At 42.6% G+C, this 22,510-nt stretch overlaps 1 protein-coding gene across 7 annotated transcripts in view; it reads right to left on the reverse strand.

Moving 5' to 3' along the window:
- The window catches only part of DNAAF4 (dynein axonemal assembly factor 4), an 80,987-nt gene that overhangs the window by 29,137 nt on the left and 29,340 nt on the right, over positions 1-22,510 (reverse strand). For all 7 annotated transcript variants that reach the window (XR_008671847.2, XR_010130990.1, XM_019010812.4 and 4 more), the window contains exons 4-5: positions 21,992-22,223; positions 5,333-5,478 (exon numbers count right to left, since the gene is read on the reverse strand). Coding sequence is in view for 5 of the 7 variants with exons in the window: in XM_019010812.4 (XP_018866357.1) it covers positions 5,333-5,478; positions 21,992-22,223 (378 nt within the window). In the remaining 2 variants the exon portion in view is untranslated. The remainder of the gene's footprint in view (positions 1-5,332; positions 5,479-21,991; positions 22,224-22,510) is intronic.

Below are 22,510 nucleotides of genomic sequence, written 5' to 3' on the forward strand. Positions count from 1 at the left end.
TCCTCTCCAGCACCTGTTGTTTCCTGACTTTTTAATGATCGCCATTATAACTGGTGTGAGATGGTATCTCATTGTGGTTTTGATTTGCATTTCTCTGATGGCCAGTGATGATGAGCATTTTTTCATGTATCTGTTGGCTGCATAAATGTCTTCTTTTGAGAAGTGTCTGTTCATATCCTTCACCCACGTTTCGATGGGGTTGTTTTTTTCTTGTAAGTTTGTTTGAGTTCTTTGTAGATTCTGGATATTAGCCCTTTGTCAGATGAGTAGATTGCAAAAATTTTCTCCCATTCTGTAGGTTGCCTGTTCACTCTGATGGTAGTTTCTTTTCCTGTACAGAAGCTCTTTAGTTTAATTAGATCCCATTTGTCGATTTTGGCTTTTGTTGCCATTGCTTTTGGCGTTTTAGACATGAAGTCCTTGCTCATGCCTATGTCCTGAATGGTATTGCCTAGGTTTTCTTCTAGGGTTTTTATGGTTTTAGGTCTAACATTTAAGTCTTTCATCCATCTTGAATTAATTTTTGTATAAGGTGTAAGGAAGGGATCCAGTTTCAGCTTTCTACATATGGCTAGCCAGTTTTCCCAGTACCATTTATTAAATAGGGAATCCTTTCCCCATTTCTTGTTTTTGTCAGGTTTGTCAAAGATCAGATGGTTGTAGATGTGTGGTATTATTTCTGAGGGCTCTGTTCTGTTCCATTGGTCTATATCTCTGTTTCGGTATCAGTACCATGCTGTTTTGGTTACTGTAGCCTTGTAGTGTAGTTTGAAGTCAGGTGGCATGATGCCTCCAGCTTTGTTCTTTTGGCTTAGGATTGTCTTGGCAATGTGGGTTCTTTTTTGGTTCCATATGAACTTTAGTTTGTTTTCCAACTCTTTGGGGAAAGTCATTGGTAGCTTGTTGGAGATGGCATTGAATCTATAAATTACCTTGGGCAGCATGGCCATTTTTACGATATTGATTCTTCCTATCCATGAGCTTGGAATGTTCTTCCATTTGTTTGTGTCCTCTTTTATTTCGTTGAGCAGTGGTTTGTAGTTCTCCTTGAAGAGGTGCTTCACATCCCTTGTAAGCTGGATTCCTAGGTATTTTATTCTCTTTGAAGCAATTGTGAATGGGAGTTCACTCATGATTTGGCTCTCTGTTTGTCTGTTATTGGTGTATAAGAATGCTTGTGATTTCTGCACATTGATTTTGTATCCTGAGACTTTGCTGAAGTTGCTTATCAGCTTAAGGAGATTTTGGGCTGAGACGATGGGGTTTTCTAAATATACAATCATGTCATCTGCAAACAGGGACAATTTGACTTCCTCTTTTCCTAATTGAATACCCTTTTTTTTTTTTTTTTTTAGTATTTATTGATCATCCTTGGGTGTTTCTCGGAGAGAGGGATGTGGCAGGGTCATAGGATAATAGTGGAGAGAAGGACAGCAGATAAACACGTGAACAAAGGTCTCTGGTTTTCCTAGGCAGAGGTCCCTGCAGCCTTCCATGGTGTTTGTGTCCCTGGGTACTTGAGATTAGGGAGTGGTGATGACTCTTAACGAGCATGCTGCCTTCAAGAGTCTGTTTAACAAAGCACATCTTGCACTGCCCTTAATCCATTTATAACCCTGAGTTGACACAGCACATGTTTCAGAGAGCACGGGGTTGGGGGTAAGGTTATAGATTAACAGCATCCCAAGCAGAAGAATTTTTCTTAGTACAGAACAAAATGGAGTCTCCTATGTCTACTTCTTTCTACACAGACACAGTAACAATCTGATCTCTCTTTCTTTTCCCCACATTTCCCCATTTTCTTTTCCACAAAACCGCCATCGTCATCATGGCCTGTTCTCGATGGTCGCTGTCTCTTCGGAGCTGTTGGGTACACCTCCCAGATGGGGCGGCTGGGCAGAGGCGCTCCTCACCTCCCAGACGGGGCAGCCGGGCAGAGGCGCTCCTCACCTCCCAGACAGGGCGGCCGGGCAGAGGCGCTCCTCACCTCCCAGACAGGGTGGCCAGGCAGAGGCACTCCTCACCTCCCAAACGAAGGGCACCAGGCAGAGGCGCTCCTCACCTCCCAGACGGGGCGGCCGGGCAGAGGCACTCCTCACCTCCCAGACAGGGCGGCCGGGCAGAGGCGCTCCTCACCTCCCAGACAGGGTGGCCAGGCACAGGCACTCCTCACCTCCCAAACGAAGGGCACCAGGCAGAGGCGCTCCTCACCTCCCAGATGGGGCAGCCGGGAAGAGGCGCTCCCCACTTCCCAGAAGGGGCGGCCGGGCAGAGGTGCTCCCCGCTTCCCAGATGGGGTCGTGGCCGGGCAGAGGCGCTCCTCACATCCCAGACGGGGCGGCTGGGCAGAGGCGCTCCTCACATCCCAGACGGGGCGGCTGGGCAGAGGCGCTCCTCACTTCCCAGACGCGGCAGCCAGGCAGAGGCGCTCCTCACATCCCAGATGGGGCGGCTGGGCAGAGGCGCTCCCCACTTCCCAGACAGGGTGGCAGCTGGGCAGAGGCGCTCCTCAGTTCCCAGACGGGGCGGCCGGGCAGAGGCGCTCCCCATTTCCCAGATGGGGTGGCAGCCGGGCAGAGGCGCTCCTCACATCCCAGATGGGGCGGCCAGGCAGAGGCGCTCCTCACTTCCCAGACGAGGGGTGGCCGGGCAGAGGTGCTCCTCACCTCCCAGACTGGGCGGCCGGGCAGAGGCGCTCCTCACTTCCCAGACTGGGCGGCCGGGCAGAGGCACTCCTCACATCCCAGACGGGGTGGCCAGGCAGAGGTGCTCCTCACTTCCCAGATGGGGCGGCCGGGCAGAGGCACTCCTCACATCCCAGATGGGGTGGCCAGGCAGAGGCGTTCCTCACTTCCCAGATGGGGCAGCCGGGCAGAGGCGCTACTCACTTCCTAGACGGGACAGCCAGGCAGAGACACTCCTCACATCCCAGACAGGGTGGTGGCCGGGCAGAGGCACTCCTCACATCCCAGATGGGGTGGCCAGGCAGAGGCGCTCCTCACATCCCAGACTGGGCAGCCGGGCAGAGGCACTCCTCACATCCCAGACGATGGGCAGCCAGGCAGAGACGCTCCTCACTTCCTAGATGGGGTGGCGGCCGGGCAGAGGCTGTAATCTTAGCATTTTGGGAGGCCAAGGCAGGCGGCTGGGAGGTGGAGGTTGTAGCGAGCCGAGATCATGCCACTGTACTCCAGTCTGGGCAACACTGAGCATTGAGTGAGCGAGACTCCATCTGTAATCCCAGCACCTCGGGAGGCCGAGGTGGGCAGATCAGGAGCTGGAGGTCAGGAGCTGGAGACCAGCCGGGCCAACAGGGCGAAACCCCGTCTCCACCAAAAATACAAAAACCAGTCAGGCGTGTCGGTGCGTGCCTACAATCCCAGGCAGTCGGCAGGCCAAGGCAGGAGAATGATGGGAGCCTGAGGCAGGGAGGTGGCAGCGAGCCGAGATCACGGCAGTACAGTCCAGCCTCAGCAACAGAGGGAGACCGTGGAAAGAGAGAGGGGAGAGGGGAGAGGGCAGAGGGGAGAGGGGAGAGGTGAGAGGGGAGCCCCTTTATTTCTTTCTCCTGCCTGATTGCCCTGGCCAGAACTTCCAACACTATGCTGTGTTGAATAGGAGTGGTGAGAGAGGGCATCCTTGTCTTGTGCCAGTTTTCAAAGGGAATGCTTCCAGTTTTTGCCCATTCAGTATGATATTGGCTGTGGGTTTGTCATAAATAGCTCTTATTATTTTGAGATACTTCCTATCAATATCTAGATTACTGAGAGTTTTTAGCATGAAGTGCTGTTGAATTTTGTCAAAGGCCTTTTCTGCATCTGTTGAGATAATCATGCGGTTTTTATCTTTGGTTCTGTTTATATGCTGGATTATGTTTACTGATTTGCGTATGTTGAACCAGCCTTTCATCCCAGGGATGAAGCCCATTTGATCATGGTGGATAAGCTTTTTGATGTGCTGCTGCATTCGGTTTGCCAGTATTTTATTGAGGATTTTTGCATCAATGTTCATCTGGGATATTGATCTAAAATTCTCTTTTATATTTTCATTTTTCTGTACTGAAAAATATACAGAAGGTCACTTGAGCTCAAGAGTTCAAGGCTACAGTGAGCCATGATTGTCCCACTGTACTCCAGCCTGGGCAACAAGAGCAAAAACTCCATCTCTAAAACAAACAACAACAAAAAAAAGACCGCTTTTTTTTTTTTTTTTTTTTGATTCAAAGTCTCACTGTGTTGCCCAGGCTGGAGTACAATGGCGCAATCTCGGCTCACTGCAACCTCCACCTCCCAAGTTCAAGCAATTCTCCTGCCCCAGCCCCCCTAGTAGCTGGGATCACAGATGCTCGCCACCACGCCAGGCTAATTTTTGTATTTTTAGTAGAGACGGGGTTTCACCATGTTGGTCAGGCTGGTCTCAAACTCTTGACATCAGGTGATCCTGCCGCCTCAGCCTCCCAAAATGCTTGCATTACAGGCATGAGACACTGCACCCAGCCAAAAAAATGTAGTTCTTAGTGCTAATATAACTAAAGATACAATACTTGAAATCCAGGGCTTAGGAATTTATAAACGGATAGAAGATATTAATTCTAAAATGTCACATTAGAAATACCTGCTATTGGTAATAATTAGTTGTAATGATATATTAATAATTTCCAAATCTCTTCTTTCCAAACACATACTGATCAAGAGTTTATACATTTATTAACATTATAGAAAATGATGTATTTGATAAAATAAATGGCAAGTACAACAGTTTATCTCTTGGAATAAACAATACTGTACTATATATGTATATATACGTAAGTTTTTCATTGTTTTGTGATGGAGTCTCGCTCTGTCACCCAAGCTGGGGTGCAGTGGCAAGATCTCAGTTCAGGGCAACCTCTGACTCCCCTGTTCAAGCAATTCTTCTGCCTCAGCCTCCTGAGTGGCTGGAATTACAGGTATGCACCACCACCACGCCTGGCTAATTTTTTGTATTTTTAGTACAGATGGAGTTTCCCCATGTTAGTCAGGTTGGTCTTGAACTCCTGACCTCAAGTGATCCACCCACCTCGGCCTCCCAAAGTGCTGGGATTGCAGGCATGAGCCACTGCGCCTGGCCTACTGTACATATATTAAGTCGGTATTCTCTTATCACTATTCTGGAGCCAAAAACATCTGCAAAATATATTTTCTCATAAGGAAATTCTAAAACATATTCATGATGTTATTTCTTTAGTGTAATAAATACTTAAGAAATTCAGAACCAGTACTAATTTCAATAGATGAAATAAAAATAAAGTATTTTCATTTGTGGTAATTGTAACTAGAGTAAGTATATATACCTCCTCCTCTTCTGCTACTTGTGATTCACGAAGAGCTGTTGGGAATACTCGAGGGGTAAAGTTGATTTTAATACTGCCAACAGAGCGAGGAGCAGGAATACTGTCTTCCTTTAACTTCTCAGTAAATATATTTTCTGAATTTCTCCCTTCAAAAACAATGGTAGCAAACAAGTCACTTATTTCTCATTTTCTAGTTAACAATCAACTGATAAAGTAATTACACATCAAAGCTCACCCCCAAATCCTAAACAAATAAATCTAATATATTTTCTGCAAGAAAAGAATGCAAAATTTAGCAATGATAATATAGCAGCTAATGACCTACCTGCTCTTTATCAATGGCCTCAGCTACTTTTCTGGGGTTCTCTTTGTAAAACCACAGTGTTTAATTCACATCAACTCTAAGGGAGGATACTCTAGGCAACTCTACATCAACTCTAGAGAAGGGCACATAGGCAAAACCACCACTGCCAATACCATCTCTATCTCCTTAAACTCTATAGCAGTATCTCCTACATACTTTATCTCCTATATGCTTTCTTATAATAGTGTAAGAGGTTTTAGCCATCAAAGAGAACTAATGAGAACTGGCAAGGATGGGCGCAGTGGCTCATGTCTGTAATCACAGCACTTTGGGAGGCCAAGGCGGGCCAATCACCTGAGGTCAGGAGTTCAAGACCAGCCTGGCCAACATGATGAAACCCTGTCTCTACTAAAAATATAAAAATTAGCCAGGCCTGTGGCACATACCTATAATCCCAGCTACTTGGGAGGCTAAGACAGGAGACTTGCTTGAACCTGGGAGATGGAGGTTGCAGTTAGCCGAGATTGTGCCATACACTCCAGCCTGGGCGACAGAGTGAGACTCCATCTCCAACAAACAAAGAAACGAAAACTAGGAAAGGGTCTTGACTAGACATTTCAAAAGACTGGGGCAAGGGGGGAAGGAGCGCTCTTAGACTCAAAGATGAAAGCCAAATAATGTGATAACAGAGGTGATCCCATCAGCCAGGATGGCCTTGTGGAACACAGTCGTTGAACACTGTTGCATAACAAAGTATTACATTAAAGAGAACTAAATTTTTATCTTTATTTGATCTGTACATTTGGGGCTTTATTTTACAATGCTCGGCTTGAACCTACCTAATACAAGGTCCCAATAATTTTATATCCAAGTTAACTGTTGCTCACTCATAATGGCAAAAGACATTTCTAGCTATGTAAGAACTCAGCCAACACTACCTAGTCATCTTTTGTGAATACATTACTCAAAGAAATGTTCCAGAACACAGAGAAATAACATTAAGAAACCAGGAGTGAGGAATTTGAGAGCAAAATGAAAAAGAATGGGTTTTCTAAAGCAGTGGAGAACACACTAAAAATGTTGTGAATAATATCTTTTTCTTTTTTGAGACAGGGTTATTACCGTCACCGAGGCTGGAGTGCAGTGATGCAATCACAGCACACTGCAGCCTTGAACCCCTTGGCTCAAGCAATCCTCCCATCTCAGCCTTTCAAGAGCAGGGACTACAGGTGCCCACCACCATACATGGCTAATTTTTTGTTTGTATGCTTTTTTGTAGAGATGGGGTCTTGTTTTGTTGCCCAGGCTGCTCTTGAACTCCTGGGCTCAAGCAATCCTCCCATCTCGGCCTCTCAAAGTGCTGAGATTACAGGTGTAAGCCACCACACCCAGCCTGTAAATAATATTTTTAAATAGTAATACAAAAGAAGGAAAATAGGTCTGGGTGCAGCGGCTCACACCTGTAATCCTAGCACTTCGGGAGGCTGAGGCGGGTGGATCACTTGAGGTCAGGAGTTGGAGACCAGCTTGGCCAACATGGTGAAACCTCATCTCTACTAAAATTACAAAAAATTAGTCAGGGGTGGTGGCAGGCACCTGTAATCCCAGCTATTTGGGAAGCTGAGGCAGGAGAATCACTTGAACCTGGGAGGCAGAGGCTGCAGTGAGCCAAGATCACGCCACTGCACTCCAGCCTGGACAACAGAGCATGTCTCACTGAAAAAAAAAAAAAAAAAAAAAAGGAAAAGGAAAATAGAATAGAAAGTAAAAATCAAGCATACTTCATTTTACTTCAGATTACTAATAATACTAATGATTAATACGATATAGAACATGCAGGAAATCATCACTATTATCCCATAAGGATAACTAAAAAAAACTATATTGCTACGGAAAAACAAATCTTTATGTGTTCATAAAAAATATTAAAGTGACCACTAGTTACAGTAAAAATAAGATATATAATTTCCAAACTCATATATCTAATTTACAAACTCTTCTATTTTCCATTTGCAAATTGCAAAACATAAAAAAGAAATTTGCTGTTTGTAACAACACAGGTTAAAACTTTTACTACAAAGTTTTACATGCAATTTTATGAAAAGGTAAAATGTTATGAACACATACAAATTCTTTATAAAAAAATAAATAAACAAAAGGTTCAATATATAGTTCAGTTTCAAAAGTAAGTAAAGGAAACGCTTCATCACCAAACTTAAAGCCACGGTCATCTCAAAAGCTGACACAAAGCTGTTTGGAAAGATTTCAGATGCAAATAGATTAATATCAATGGCTGGAGACTGGAAATTTAATGCTGATATAGGTACAGAGGTGGGGAGGTGGAAATGAAACTAGAATCATAGAAGGGCAGGACCACCCGGGTTCAAGCGATTCTCCTGCCTCAGCCTCCTGAGTAGCTGGAATTACAGACGTGCACCACCATGCCCAGCTAATTTTTTTGTATTTTTGGTAGACACGGGTTTCACCATGTTGGCCAGGCTGGTCTCAAACTCCTGACCTCGTGAGCCACCCACCTTGGCCTCCCAAAGTGCTGGGATTACAGGCATGAGCCACCGTGCCCAGTGGGCATCACTCTTAGTGAAAAGGATGCTTATATGATCTCTGCTCACTAATCTTAGAAAGTGAAGCTTGGAAAATATGTCTCTTGTAAGAAATGGAAGCTCCAGGTATTCCTCATCAACAAGTCTTTTGCAAATAAGAATATATGATATTTCCTCATACATACACACTAAGAAGTTTTTGCAGAAGATTAGTGGTCAGGCAAAAAAGCACAATTCACAAGAGGAAACAATCCAGTATGAGGAACAATCAGTAGACACAACAAATAAGAAGACCGGCTCCCCAAGACTTTGAAATAGCACAACAATCTGAAAGAGATTAATCATTTTAAACATACTTACTTAAAGCCAGTAAAGACAGGCTAACATCAACAATGAAAACTAAGAAGCTAGTGACAAAGAACAGAGAGGTGTGAAAAAAAAAAGCTCTTTTTTTTTTTTTTTTGAGACAGCGTCTTGCTCTGTCACCTAGGCTGGAGTGTAGTAGCGCGATCTCGGCTCACTGCAAGCTCTGCCTCCCGGGTTCACGCCATTCTCCACACTCAGCCTCCTGAGTAACTGGGACTACAGGCACCCACCACCACGTCTAGCTAATTTTTTGTACTTTTAGCAGAGATGGGGTTTCACCGGGTTAGCCAGGATGGTCTCCATCTCCTGACCTCGTGATCCACCCACCTCAGCCTCCCAAAGTGCTGGGATTACAGGCATGAGCCACAGCGCCTGGCCAAAAAACAGAACTTTCAAAATGAAAAATATTGTCACTGAAATTAAAAACATCTTGGACAAGTATAACATAAAATTAGTCATGGTTGAAGAAAATTTATAAACTAGAAGATAGATCTGAGGATATTATACAGAAAATAGCTGAGGAAGATAAAGAGAATACAAGAAAGTTGGCCAGGTGTGGTGGCTCACGCCTGTAATCCCAGCATTTTGGGAGGCCAAGACAGGTAGATCGCTTGAGGTCAGGAATTTCAAGATCAGCGTGGCCAATATGGTGAAACCCCGTGTCTACTAAAAATACAAAAATTAGCCTGGTGTGGTGGTACACATCTGTAGTCCCAGCTACCAAGGAGGCTGAGGCAGGAGAATTGCTTGAACCCAGGAGGTGGAGGTTGCAGTGAGCTGAGATCGTGCCACTGCACTCCAGCATGGACGACAGAGCAAGACTCTGTCTCAAAAAAAAAAGAAAAACATCTGTGTAATTTGAAAATATATATTGAAAACAAGAGAATACAATAATGTAATATTTGTTTCTTTTTGTTTTTGTTTTTGAGACAGAGTCTCACTCTGTCACCCAGGCTAGAGTGCAGTGGCACGATCTTGGCTCACTGCAGCCTCTGCCTCCTGGGTTCAAGCAATTCCCATGCCTCAGTATCCCAAGCAGCTGGGATTACAGCTATGTGCCACCACAGCCAGCTAATTTTTGTATTTTTAGTAGAGATGGGGTTTCACCATGTTGGCCAGGCAAATCTCGAACTCCTGGTCTCAAGTAATTCGCCCAACTCAGCCTCCCAAAGTGCTGAGATTACAGGCATGAGCCAAGAAGGTAAATTACCAGCCAAGAAGGTAATATTTGAAGACAGTAGTTTTGAAATTCCCAGAATTGATGAATGACAAAGTTCTTTGAGTGACAGTATGCTCCAAGTTATGATATTATGAGATAAATAAATATAAAATTGAACTTATACTAATGAACCCATAATATACCAAGGGAAATAATTTTAAAATAACCAGAAACAAAGGATAGATTACTTTATTAAGCATCAAGCTAGATCCATTATACTTCAACCTGGGTGACAGGGTGAGATCCTGTCTCAAAAAAAAGAACAATATTAGAAATTAATAAATTATATAATTATAGATAAAGTACAGATAAGTAAATAAAAACTTTATGAAAATGAATTTGAATAGATAAAATGCACAATTTAGAAGACAAACTACCAAAATTGACTTTGGAAAATTTCAATAATCAATAACTATTATAGAAACTAAATCTTTTTTTTTTTTAAAAACCTCCATAAAAAAACTCCAGACCTAGACAGTTTTAGAGGAAGTTTTACTAAACCTTAAAACAACAGGTATTTCTCTTATCTAACTATATTGTTTCAAATAGTAGAAAAAGAAAAATGCTCTATAGTATATAGGTCTGGTATAATTTGGTATACAATCTAGACAAGAACAGTATGAGGAAAGAAAAATATAACTGAACCTCAATATGAAGATAAATGTGACAATTGCTTAGAAAATATTAGCAAATTGAATATATATATATATATATATTCAATCTAAATGACTTTTTTTGTTTTTGTTGTTTTGAGACAGGGTCTCACTCTGTCACCCACACTGGAATGCAGTGGCGTGATCTTGGCTCACTGCAGCCTCTTCCTCCTGGGTTCAAGTGATTCTCCTGCCTCAGCCTCCTGAGTAACTGGGACTACAGGCACACGCCACCACGCCTGGCTAATTTTTGCATTTTTAGTAGAGACAGGGTTTCGCCATGTTGCCCAGGGTGGTCTGGAACTCCTAACCTCAGGTGATCTGCCCACCTCAGCCTCCCAAAGTACTGGGATTACAGGCGTTAGCCACCATGCCCAGGCTCTAAATGACTTTTCAATATGCCAAGCCTCACTGTTAAAGTTGTAAAGACATATAACCTGGTGGAAATAGCACAGGTTTCAGATGCAGACCAGATCTGGGTTCAAATCCCACAAGTTTACTTATTCATAGTTATTTTTTTTTTCTGAACATCTATTTCCTCTAAAATAAGAATAGCAGCACTTAGACTGAAGTGTTGTGAAGACTGAGTGACCCAAGCAATAAAATCCCCTGGCACATAGTAGTCACCTAATAAATGTTAATTATTATTATTATATATGTGATTTTACACTAAAATGTTAAATTTATAGGAATTCAGTAATGACTTATGTAAGGAAAATACTAAATATTTCTTTTTTTTTTTTTGAGATGGAGTTTCACTCTTGTTGCCCAGGCTGGAGTGCAATGGCAAGATCTCGCTTCACTGCAACCTCCACCTCCTGGGTTCAAGCGATTCTCCTGCCTCAGTGCCTCCTGAGTAGCTGGGATTACAGGCACCCACCACCATGCCCAGCTAGTTTTGTATTTTTAGTAGAGACAGGGTTTCTCCATGTTAGTCAGGCTAGTCTTGAACACCCGACTTCAGGTGATCTGCCCGCCTCAGCCTCTCTAAGTTCTGGGATTACAGGCGTGAGCCACTGTATCTGGCGGAAAATGCATCCAAAACAAAATTTAATATTCTAAAATTAGATAAAACCAAACTCGTAGCTTTCAGTATAGAATTATATTCATTGGGAGACAGGAGGGAAAATGGCAGATCGGAGACAGGATTAACATGCAGCTGCCACTTGGATGGACAGAACAGCATCTGGAGACTCACAATGCGAACTTTTACTCCAAGAATCACTTCAGGAACACCGCAAGAAACACTGTAGGAAAACTGAAAGAATTCACAGACCCTTTGAAAGAAGTGGTTCGCTGCTGCATGAGACAGCTGAAAAACTGTGAGTTCCCAAAGTGTGAGGGAGGAAGAGGTCAGTCTCTGAACATACATCCCCACTGGGGAACCTGAAAATCCAGATCACAGGGGAAGGATTTAACTTTACCCTGAGCTGAAATAGATTTAGGTAGCTGAGCAAAATATAAAAGTAGAAGAAGCAGCAGGAAGAGCCCTATAGGCACTTCCATCCCCAGCTGGAGTCCAAGGAAGCCATTCCTGGCGTGATCTCACAGAGGTCCTTGGAGACGCGAAGGCAGCCAGTGGAATTGGGGCAGGACCACAGGGTGAAGGAAGCTTGTAGCTTAACTTTGTAATAATTTTGACTGAGCAGGAATTTTCCTAAGCAGAAATTGGTGGCAGAGGGGGCAAATGGGAAGTACAGATGGAAGTGCAGAAGCCACAGCCAATAGTGTGGGCAGGCAGGGACTGGTGAGGCCTAACAGCCCTCTTGCTTTCTCAGTGGCAAGGCTTATAGTCTGGGCCAAGATCTCAGCCCTGCTCACCGACTGCCTGGATATAAACTCAGTGCGGTTGGGGTGGCATGGCCAGAGTGAGACTGGCCTTGGTGGCTGCCTGGGAGCTAGGTGAGGCCTGTCACTGCCAGCTTTCCCCCGTCTCCCTGGTGACCTGTATGGCACAGCAGAGGCAGCCATAATGCCCCTGGGAACATAATTCCATTGGCCTGAGAATCCCCTCCACCCCCACTGTGGCCACAGCAAGCCCCACCCAAGGGGAGTGTGAGCCCAGACCCAACTAACCTTGCCCCCACCTGATGGGGCAAGGTTTTCTCTACCTGCTCTATGGCCCTGCCCGTCACCTGAGAAACCCGAGTACTTGTCCCGGCCAACATCAAGATTATATCTCTCTTCTATACTGCAGCTGGTGCCCTCTTGAAAGTGCCACCTCCTGGCTGGAGCCCAACCAACTCAAGCCACCATAGCAACTCATAACAGAACAACCCTGCTCCAAAGAAGGAAAAAACAACAGCTAATTCCACTTCCTGCAACACCCTGTCTAGCCAGAGGTCCTGAATCTGTCCACGTGACAACTTCACTGCTTACATAACCAGTACTTGAAGTGCACTAAACAAAATTACAACAAAAGACTCCAACAGAATCCACTTCACTCACCTGCCACCACCAGAACAGGTGCTGGTATCCATGGCTGGGAGACCTGTGGATCACATCACAGGGCTCTTTGCAGACATTCCCCAGCACCAGCCTGGGGCCCAACTGGGTGGCTAGAAATAGAAGGGCAATAACAATCACTGCAGTCTGGCTCTCAGGAAGCCCCATCCCTAGTGGTAGGGGGAGGGCACCACATCAAGGGAACACCCATGGGACAGAAGAATCTGAACAGCAGCCCTTGAGTTCCAGATCTTACCACTGAAACAGTCTACTCAAATGAGAAGGAACCAGAAAAGTAATTCTAGTAATATGACAATACAAGGTTCTGTAACACCCCCAAAAGATCATACTAGCTCTCTAGCAATGGATCCAAACTAAGAAGAAATCTGTGAATTGCCAGATAAATAATTCAGAAGGTTGATTATTAAGCTCCTCAAGAAGGCACTAGAGGAAGGTGAAAATCAACTTAAAGAAATTAAAAAAAAAAAAGGAGGATATGAATGGAAAAGTCTCCAGAGAAATAGATATTGTAAAGAAAAAATAATCAAAACTTCTGGAAATGAAAGACACACTTAAAGAAATGCAAAATACACTGGAAAGTTTCAACAATAGATTTGAACAAGTAGAATAAATAATTTCAGAGCTCAAAGACAAGGCTTTCAAATGAACCCAATCCAACAAAGACAAAGAAAAAAAGAATTTTAAAAAATGAACAAAGCCTCCAAGAAATCTGAGATTATGTAAACGAGCAAACATAAGAATAATTGGTGCTCCTGAGGAAGAAGGGAAATCTAAAAGTCTGGAAAACATACTTGAGGGAATAATCAAGAAAAACTTCCATGGTCTTGCTAGAGATCTAGACAACCAAATACAAGAAGCTCAAAGAACACCCGGGGAATTCATTGCAAAAAGATCATTGCCTAGGCACATAGTCATCACATTGCCTAAAGTAAAGATGAAAGAAAGAATCTTAAGAGCTGTGAGGCAAGGTCAGGCACAGTGGCCCACACCTGTAATCTCAGCACTTTGGGAGGCCAAGGCAGGTGGATCACGAGGTCAGGAGTTCGAGACCAGCCTGGCCAACCAAGATGGTGAAACCCCATCTCTACTAAAAATACAAAAATCAGCCAGGCGTGGTGGCGGATGCCCGTAATCCCAGCTACTCAGGAGGCTGAGGCAGGAGAACTGCTTGAACCCGGGAGCTGGAGGTTGCAGTGAGCCAAGATCACGCTACTGCACTCTAGCCTGGGTGACAGAGCAAGACTCTGTCTCAAAAAAAAAAAAAAAAAAAAAAAAAAAAAATGAGCTGTGAGGCAAAAGCACCAGGTAATCTATAAAGGAGAACCTATCAGATTAACAGCAGATTTCTTAGCAGAAGCCCTGCAAGCCAGAAGGGATGGGGGTCCTATCTTTAGCCTCCTTAAACAAAATAATTATCCGCTAAGAGTTTTGTATCCAGTGAAACTAAGCTTCATAACCAGAGGCGAGATAAAGTCTTTTTCAAACAAACAAATGCTGAATTTGTCACTACCATGCCAGCACTACAATAAATGCTAAAAGGAGTTCTAAATATTGAAACAAAACCTCAAAATATACCAAAATAGAACCTCCTTAAAACATAAATCTCACAGGATCTATAAAACAATAACACAATGAAAAAAAAATAAGGTACAGCAACAACTAGCATGATGAATAGAACAGTACCTCACATCTCAATACTGATGTTGAATGTAAATGGCCTAAATGCTCCACTTAAAAGATACAGAATGTCAAATGGATAAAAATCAACCAACCAAGTAAGTCTTTTAACAGACTTGCCTAACATATAAGGACTCATAAACAGGGTGGAAAAAGATATTCCATGCAAATGAACACCAAAGTCAGCAGGAGTAGCTATTCTTTTTTCTTTCTTTCTTTCTTTCTTTTTTTTTTTGAGACAGAGTCTCCTTCTGTTGCTCAGGCTGGAGTGTAGTGGTGCAATCTTGGCTCACTGCAACCTCTGCCTCCTGGGGTCAAGTGATTCTCCCGCCTTAGCTTTCCAAGTAGCTGGGACTACAGGCACGCGCCACCACGCCTGGCTAATTTTTGTATTTTTAGTAGAGACAGAGTTTCACCATGTTGGCCTGGCTGGTCTCAAACTCCTGACCTCGTAATCTGCCTGCCTCGGCCTCCCAAAGTGCTGGGATTACAGGCGTGAGCCACTGCGCCTAGCCAGGAATAGCTATTCTTACACAAAACAAAGCAGACTTTAAAGCAACAACAGTTAAAAAAGATAAAAAAAGACATTATATAATGATAAAAGAATTAGTCCAACAGGAAAATATCACAATCCTAAATATTTATGCACCTAACACTGGAACTCTCAAATTTATTTATTTATTTATTTATTTATTTATTTTTTTGAGACAGAGTCTCACTCTGTCGCCCAGGCTGGAATGCCGTGGCGCAGTCTCGGCTCACTGCAACCTCCACCTCCAGATTCATGCAATTCTCCTGCCTCAGCCTCCTGAGTAGCTGGGATTACAGGCGCGTGCCAGCACGCCCGGCTAATTTTTGTGTTTTTAGTAGAGACGGGGTTTCACCATGCTGGTCAGGCTGGTCTCAAACTCCTGACCACCCATGATCCACCCGCCTCGGCCTCCCAAAGTGCTGAGATTACAGGCATGAGCCACCGCGCCCGGCCGGAATTCTCAAATTTATAAAACAGTTATTATTAGACCTAAGAAATGAGATAGCACCACAATAATAGTGGAGGACTTCAGTACTCCACTGACAGCACTAGACAGGTAATCAAGACAGAAAGTCAACAAAGAAAAAATGGATTTAAACTATATCCTAGAACAAATGGACTTAATAGATATTTACAGAACATTCTACCCAACAACTGCAGAATACGCATTCTTTTCATCAGCACATGGAACATTCTCCAAGATAAACCAAATGATAGAACACAAAACAAGTCTCAATAATTTTTTTTTTTTTTTTTTGAGACGGAGCCTCGCTTTGTCACCCAGGCTGGAGTGCAGTGGCGTGATCTCGACTCACCGAAACCTCCACCTCTTGGGTTCAAGTGATTCTTCTGCCTCAGCCTCCCAAGCAGCTGGGATTACAGGCCCCCGCCACCACACCAGCATAATTTTTGTATTTTTAGTAAAGACAAGGTTTCACCATGTTGGCCAGGCTGGTCTCAAACTCCTGACCTCAGGTGATCCACCCTCCCTGGCCTCCCAAAGTGTTGGGATTACAGGCATGAGCCACTGCACCCAGCCATCTCAATAATTTTTTTTTTTTTGAGACAGAGTCTTGCACTGTTGCCCAGGCTGGAGTGCAGTGGCGCAATCTCGGCTCACTGCAAGCTCCGCCTCCTGAGTTCATGCCATTCTCCTGCCTCAGCCTCCCGAGTAGCTGGGACTACAGGTGCCCCCCACCACGCCTGGCTAATTTTTTGTACTTTTAGTAGAGATGGGGTTTCACTGTGTTAGCCACCAGATTCTGGTCTCTGGTTAGAGACCAGAATGGTCTCGATCTCCTGACCTCGTGATCCACCCACCTAGGCCTCCCAAAGTACTGAGATTACAGGCGTGAGCCACCACGCCCAGCCCATCTCAGTAAATTTAAGAAAATCAAAATTATATCAAATACTCTCTAAGACCACAGTGGAATAAAACTGGATATTGACTTCAAAAGGAACACTCAAAACTATACAAATATATGGAAATTACATAACCTGCCCCTGAATGATCTTTGGGTCAACAATGAAATCAAGATGGAAATTTTAAAATTCTTTGAACTGAACGATAATAGTGACACAACCAGTCAAAACCTCTGGGATACAGCAAAAGCAGTGCTAAGAGGAAAGTTCATAGCACTAAATGCCTACATCAAAAAGTCTGAAAGAGCATAAACAGACAATCTAGGCTCACACATCAAGAAACTAGAGAAAAAAGAACACATCAAACCCAAACCCAGCACAAGAAAAGAAATAACAAAGATCAGAGCAGAACTAAATGAAACTGAAAGAAAAAAATACAAAAGAAAAATTAAACAAAATGCTGGTTCTTTGAAAAGACAAACAAAACTGATAGACCATTAGTAAGATTAACCCAGAAAAGAATAAGATCCAAATAAGCTCGATTAGAAATGAAATGAGAGAAATTACAACAAATACCACAGGGATACAAAAGATCATTCAAAGCTACTATGAATACCTTTGTGCACACAAACTAGAAAACCTAGAGGAGATGGATAAATTCCTCAACCTAGAAGGAATTAAACAATCTTCCCAGATTAAGCCAGGAAGAAATAGAAACTCTGAAAAGACCAATAACAAGTAGGGAGATTGAAACAGTAATTTAAAAATGGCCAGCTAAAAAAAGTCCAGGACCAGATGGATTCACAGCTGATTTTTTTTTTTTAAGACAGGGTCTTGCTCTCTTGCCCCCAGGCTGGAATGCAGTGGTGAGATCTCGGCTCACTGCAACCTCCATCTCCGGGTTTAAGCGATTCTCCTGCCTCAGCTTCCCGAGTAGATGGGATTACAGGCACATGCCACCACACCCTGCTAATTTTTGTATTTTTAGTTAGATGAGGTTTCACCACGTTGGGCAGGCTGGTCTCGAACTCCTGACCTCAGGAGATTGCCTGCCTTGGCCTCTCAAAGGCTGGGATTACAGGTATAAGCCATGTGCCCAGCCCAACAGCTGAATTCTAACAGACATTCAAAGAGAACTGGTACCAATCCTATTAAAACTATTTCAAAAGATAAGGAGGAAATCCTCCCTAAATTATTCTATAACGCCAGTACTACCCTAATACCAAAACCAGGAAAGGACATAACAAAAAGAAAAGAAAACTACAGAACAATATCCCTGATGAACATAGATGTAACACTCCTCAACCAAATACTAGCTAACCAAAAGCAACAGCATATCAAAAAGGTAATACACCATAATTAAGTGGGTTTCATACCAGGGATGCAGGGCTGGTTTAACACACACACACACAAAAAATCAATAAATATAATACACCACATAAACAGAAGTCAAAACAAAAATCATACAATCATCTCAATAAATGCAGAAAAAGCATCTGAGGCCAAGCGTGGTGGCTCATGCCTGTAATCCTAGCACTTCCGGAAGCCGAGGCAGGCGGATCATTTGAGGTCAGGAGTTTTGAGGCCAGCCTGGCCAACATGGCGAAACCCTGTCTCTACTAAAAAATACAAAAAGTTAGCTAGGTGTGGTGGTGCACACCTGTAATCCCAGATACTGGGGAGGTTGAGGCAGGAGAATTGCTTGAATTTGGGAGGCAGAGGTTGCAGTAAGCCAAGATCATGCCATTGCACTCTAGCCTAAGGAACAGAGTGAGACTCTGTCACACACATACACACACACACACACACACACACACACACACAAAGCATTTGACAAAATCCAGCATCCCTTTATGACTAAAACCCTCAGCAAAATGGGCATAGAAGGGACATACCTTAAGGTAATAAAAGCCATCTTTGACAAACCCATGGCCAATATTATAATAAACAGTGAAAAGTTGAAAGTGTTTCCCCTGAGAACTGGAACAAGACAAGGATGTCCACTTTCACCAACTCTATTTAACACAGTACTGGAAGTCCTAGCCAGAGCGATCAGACAAGAGAAAGAAAGAAAGAGCACCTAAATCAGTAAGGAGGAAGTCAAGTTGTCATTGTTGGCCAATGATATGTTTGTATACCTAGAAAATCCTAATGATTCATCCAAAAAGCTCCTAGATCTGATATATGAATTCAAGTAAAGTTTCAGAATACAAAATCAATGCACACAAATCAGTAGCACTACTATACACCAACAAGGACCAGGCTGAGAATCACATCAAGAACTTAACCTCTTTTACAACAGCTGCAAAAAAACCCAAAAAACAAAACAAAAAACCAAAATACTTAGGAATATACCTAACTAAAGAGGTGAAAGATCTCACAAGGAAAACTACAAAACACTGCTGAAAGAAATCACAGATGACACAAACAAATGGAAATACATCCCATGCTCACAGATGGGTAGAATCAATATTTTGAAAATGACCATACTGCCAAAAGCAATCTACAAATTCAGTGCAATTCCCATCAAAATATCATCATCATTCTTCACAGAACTAGAAAAAACAATCCTAAAATTCATATAGAACAAAAAAAGAGCCCATATAGCCAAAGCAAGACTAAGCAAAAAGAACAAATCTAAGCGGATCATATTACCTGACTTCAAACTATACTACAAGGCCATAGTTACCAAAACAGTATAGTACTGGTATAAAAACAGGCACATAGGCCAATGGAACAGAATAGAGAACCCAGACATAAAGTCAAATACAGCCAACCAATCTTTGACAAAGCAAACAAAACCATAAAGTGGGGAAAGGACAACCTATTCAACAAATGGTGCTGGGATAATTGGCAAACCACATGTAGGGGTATGAAACTGGATCCTCATCTCTGCCCTAACACAAAAATTAACTCAAGATGGATCAAAGACTTAAGTCTAAGACCTGAAATCATAAAAATTCTAGAAGATAACACTGGAAAACCCCTTCTAACACTGGCTTAGGCAAAGACTTGATGGCCAAGAATCCAAAAGCAAATGAAACAAAAACAAAGATAAATAGATGGGACTTAATTAAACTAAAAAGCTTCTGCACAGCAAAAGAAATAATCAGCACAGTAAACAGACAACCCACAGAATGGAAGAAAATCTTCACAAACTATGCATCTGACAAAGGACTAATATCCACAGTCTACAGAGAACTCAAACAAATCAGGAAGAACAAAACAAACAATCCCATCAAAAAGGGGGCTAAGGACATGAATAGACAATTCTCAAAAGAAGATATACAAATGTCCCGCCAGGTGTGGTGGCTCATGCCTGTAATCCCATCACTTTTCGAGGCTGAGGCAGGCCGATCACCTGAGGTGAAGAGTTTGAGACCAGCCTGACCAACATGGAGAAACCCCATCTCTAAATTACCCAGGCATGGTGGTACATGCCTGTAATCCTAGCTACTCGGGAGGCTGAAGCAGGAGAATTGCTTGAACCTGGGAGGCAGAGGTTGTGGTGAGCCGAGACCGTGCCATTGCACTCCAGCCTGGGCAACAAGAGCGAAATTCCATCTCAAAATAAATAAATAAACAAACAAACAAATGTCCAACAAACATGAAAAAATGCTCAACACCGCTAATTATTAGGGAAATGCAAATCAAAACCACAATGCGATACCACCTTACTCCTGTTAAGAATGACCATAATTTAAAAATGAAAAAATAACAGATGTTGGTGTAGATGTGGTGAAAAGGGACACTTTTACACTGCTGGTGGGAATGTAAACTAATATAACTACTATGGAAGACAGTGTGGAGATAGATGCCTTAAAGAACGAAAAGTAGAACCGCCATTTGATCCAGCAATCCCCCTACTGGGTATCTATCTAGAGAAAAAGAAGTCATTAGACACTTGCAAACTCATGTTTATAGCAGCACAACTGCAATTGCAAAAATATAGAACTAGCCTAAATGCCTATCAACTAATGAGAAGATAAAGAAAATACGGTGTATATATATATATATGTATACACACACACACACACACACACACACACATACAATCATGGAATGCTACTCAGCCATAAAAAGGAATAAAATAATGGCATTCTCGGCAACCTGGATGGAGTTGGAGACGATTATGCTACACGAAGTAACTCAGAAATGGAAAACCAAATACCATATGTTCTCACTTTTTTTTTTTTTTTTGAGACAGAGTTTTGCTCTTGTTGCCCAGGCTGGAATGCAATGGCACGATCTCGGTTCACCATAACCTCCGCCTCCCAGGTTCAAGTGATTCTCCTGCCTCAGCCTCCTGAGTAGCTGGGATTACAGATATGTGCCACCACACCTGGTTAATTTTGTAATTTTAGTAAAGATGGGGTTTCTTCATATTGGTCAGACTGGTCTCGAACTCCCAACCTCAGATGATCTGCCCGCCTTGTCCTCCCAAAGTGTTAGGATTACAGGCATGAGCCACTGCTCCTGGCCCATGTTCTCACTCATAAATGGGAGCTGAGCTATGAGGATGCCAAGGCATAAGAATGATATGGGCCTGGGGACTAGGGGGGAAGGGTGCAGGGGTGAGGGATAAAAGACTACACATTGGGTGCAGTGTACACTGCTTGGTTGATGGGTCCACCAAAATCTCAGAAATCACCACTAAAGAACTTATACATGTAACCAAACACCACCTGTTTCCCCAAAACTACTGAAATAATAATTTTAAAAATACACACACACAAAAACTGAATTATATTTGTATCAGCTGGACATGGTGGCTCATGCACACAATCTCAGCACTTTGGGAGGCCAAGGCAGGCAGATTGCTTGAGCTCACGAGTTCAAGACCAGCCTGGGCAACATGGCAAAACCTCGTCTCTACAAAAAATACATGCCTGTAGTCCCAGCTACTTGGGAGGCTAAGGCAGGATGGCTTTAGCTGGGGAGGCAGAGGTTGCAGTGAGCTGAGATCACATCACTGCACTCCAGCCTGGGCGATAGGGCCAGACCTTGTCTCAAAAAAAAAAAAATTATATTAATTTATCTGTTTTTGAATACATCAAGATTAAAAGCTAGAAGCAACCTTTATTTGCTGTAGAGTAAGTCTGCTTATAGTACTCATTTTCCTAAGTGATGTGAGGAAAAGGTCTTTTAATGAAATTCCTAGTTTCTTATCTCTAACGGAATAAATGAATGCTTCTGACATTGCTAGTCCACTCCAAGTCTTTTTGGGCCTGAGTTAAGCACTTATTTAACAACATCTCTGTAAATTTCAAAAGAAAGCACACAAGCAAAGAAGACACTCTTCTTTTCGAATCCTTGAATGAATCCTTGCTCATTTTATTAGAAAACTTCATTATCCCCGAAAGAAGAAATGTCTTTACTTTAGTCTTTGTACTGAATTGCTTATTCTCAATGTGCCAAAACAGTAACCTAATGCTGTGAATAGATTTACAAAAAAAGAAAAGCGTCATATATACTTCACCAACAGGACTCACTACTCAAGAAATTCTTAATCATTTTACCTTTTGGAGCAAGATTTCTAGATGCCAAATTTCTAGTAAGACTCTTATATTTTAATTTTTTTCTTTCTTCTTTAATTTGCTTTTCTTTTTGACATAATTTCTCTTCTCTCTGAATTTCTTTTTGCTCCTCAGCTTTTCTTTGATATTCTTTCCAGGCTTCCAATTCTTTAGTGGCTTTTATCCGTTCATTTTCTTTCATATCTTCTATTTTTTTCCTCTCTTCTTCTTCAATCTATAACAATTGCAATTACCAAATTCTTTAAAATACATAAAAGCAACATTTTTTTAAATGAGAAATTCATTACAATAATTAGTTATTCATACCTCTAAACTCTTGCCATTGTATTTGTAACAATAGGTAGTAGTGAATTATGAATTAAAATGGGAAAGGTAAATGATTCAGGAGAAAAACCATTGGTGTTGGAGTCATGGAACAAAGATTTTAGTCCCAGATATACCATTAGCTATATGATCTTAGGTAATCACTTTCTCCAACCTCAGTTTACTTATATGTAAAAT

This window comes from Gorilla gorilla, chromosome 16 (genome assembly GCF_029281585.2).
Source record: "Gorilla gorilla gorilla isolate KB3781 chromosome 16, NHGRI_mGorGor1-v2.1_pri, whole genome shotgun sequence".
NCBI lineage: Eukaryota > Metazoa > Chordata > Mammalia > Primates > Hominidae > Gorilla > Gorilla gorilla.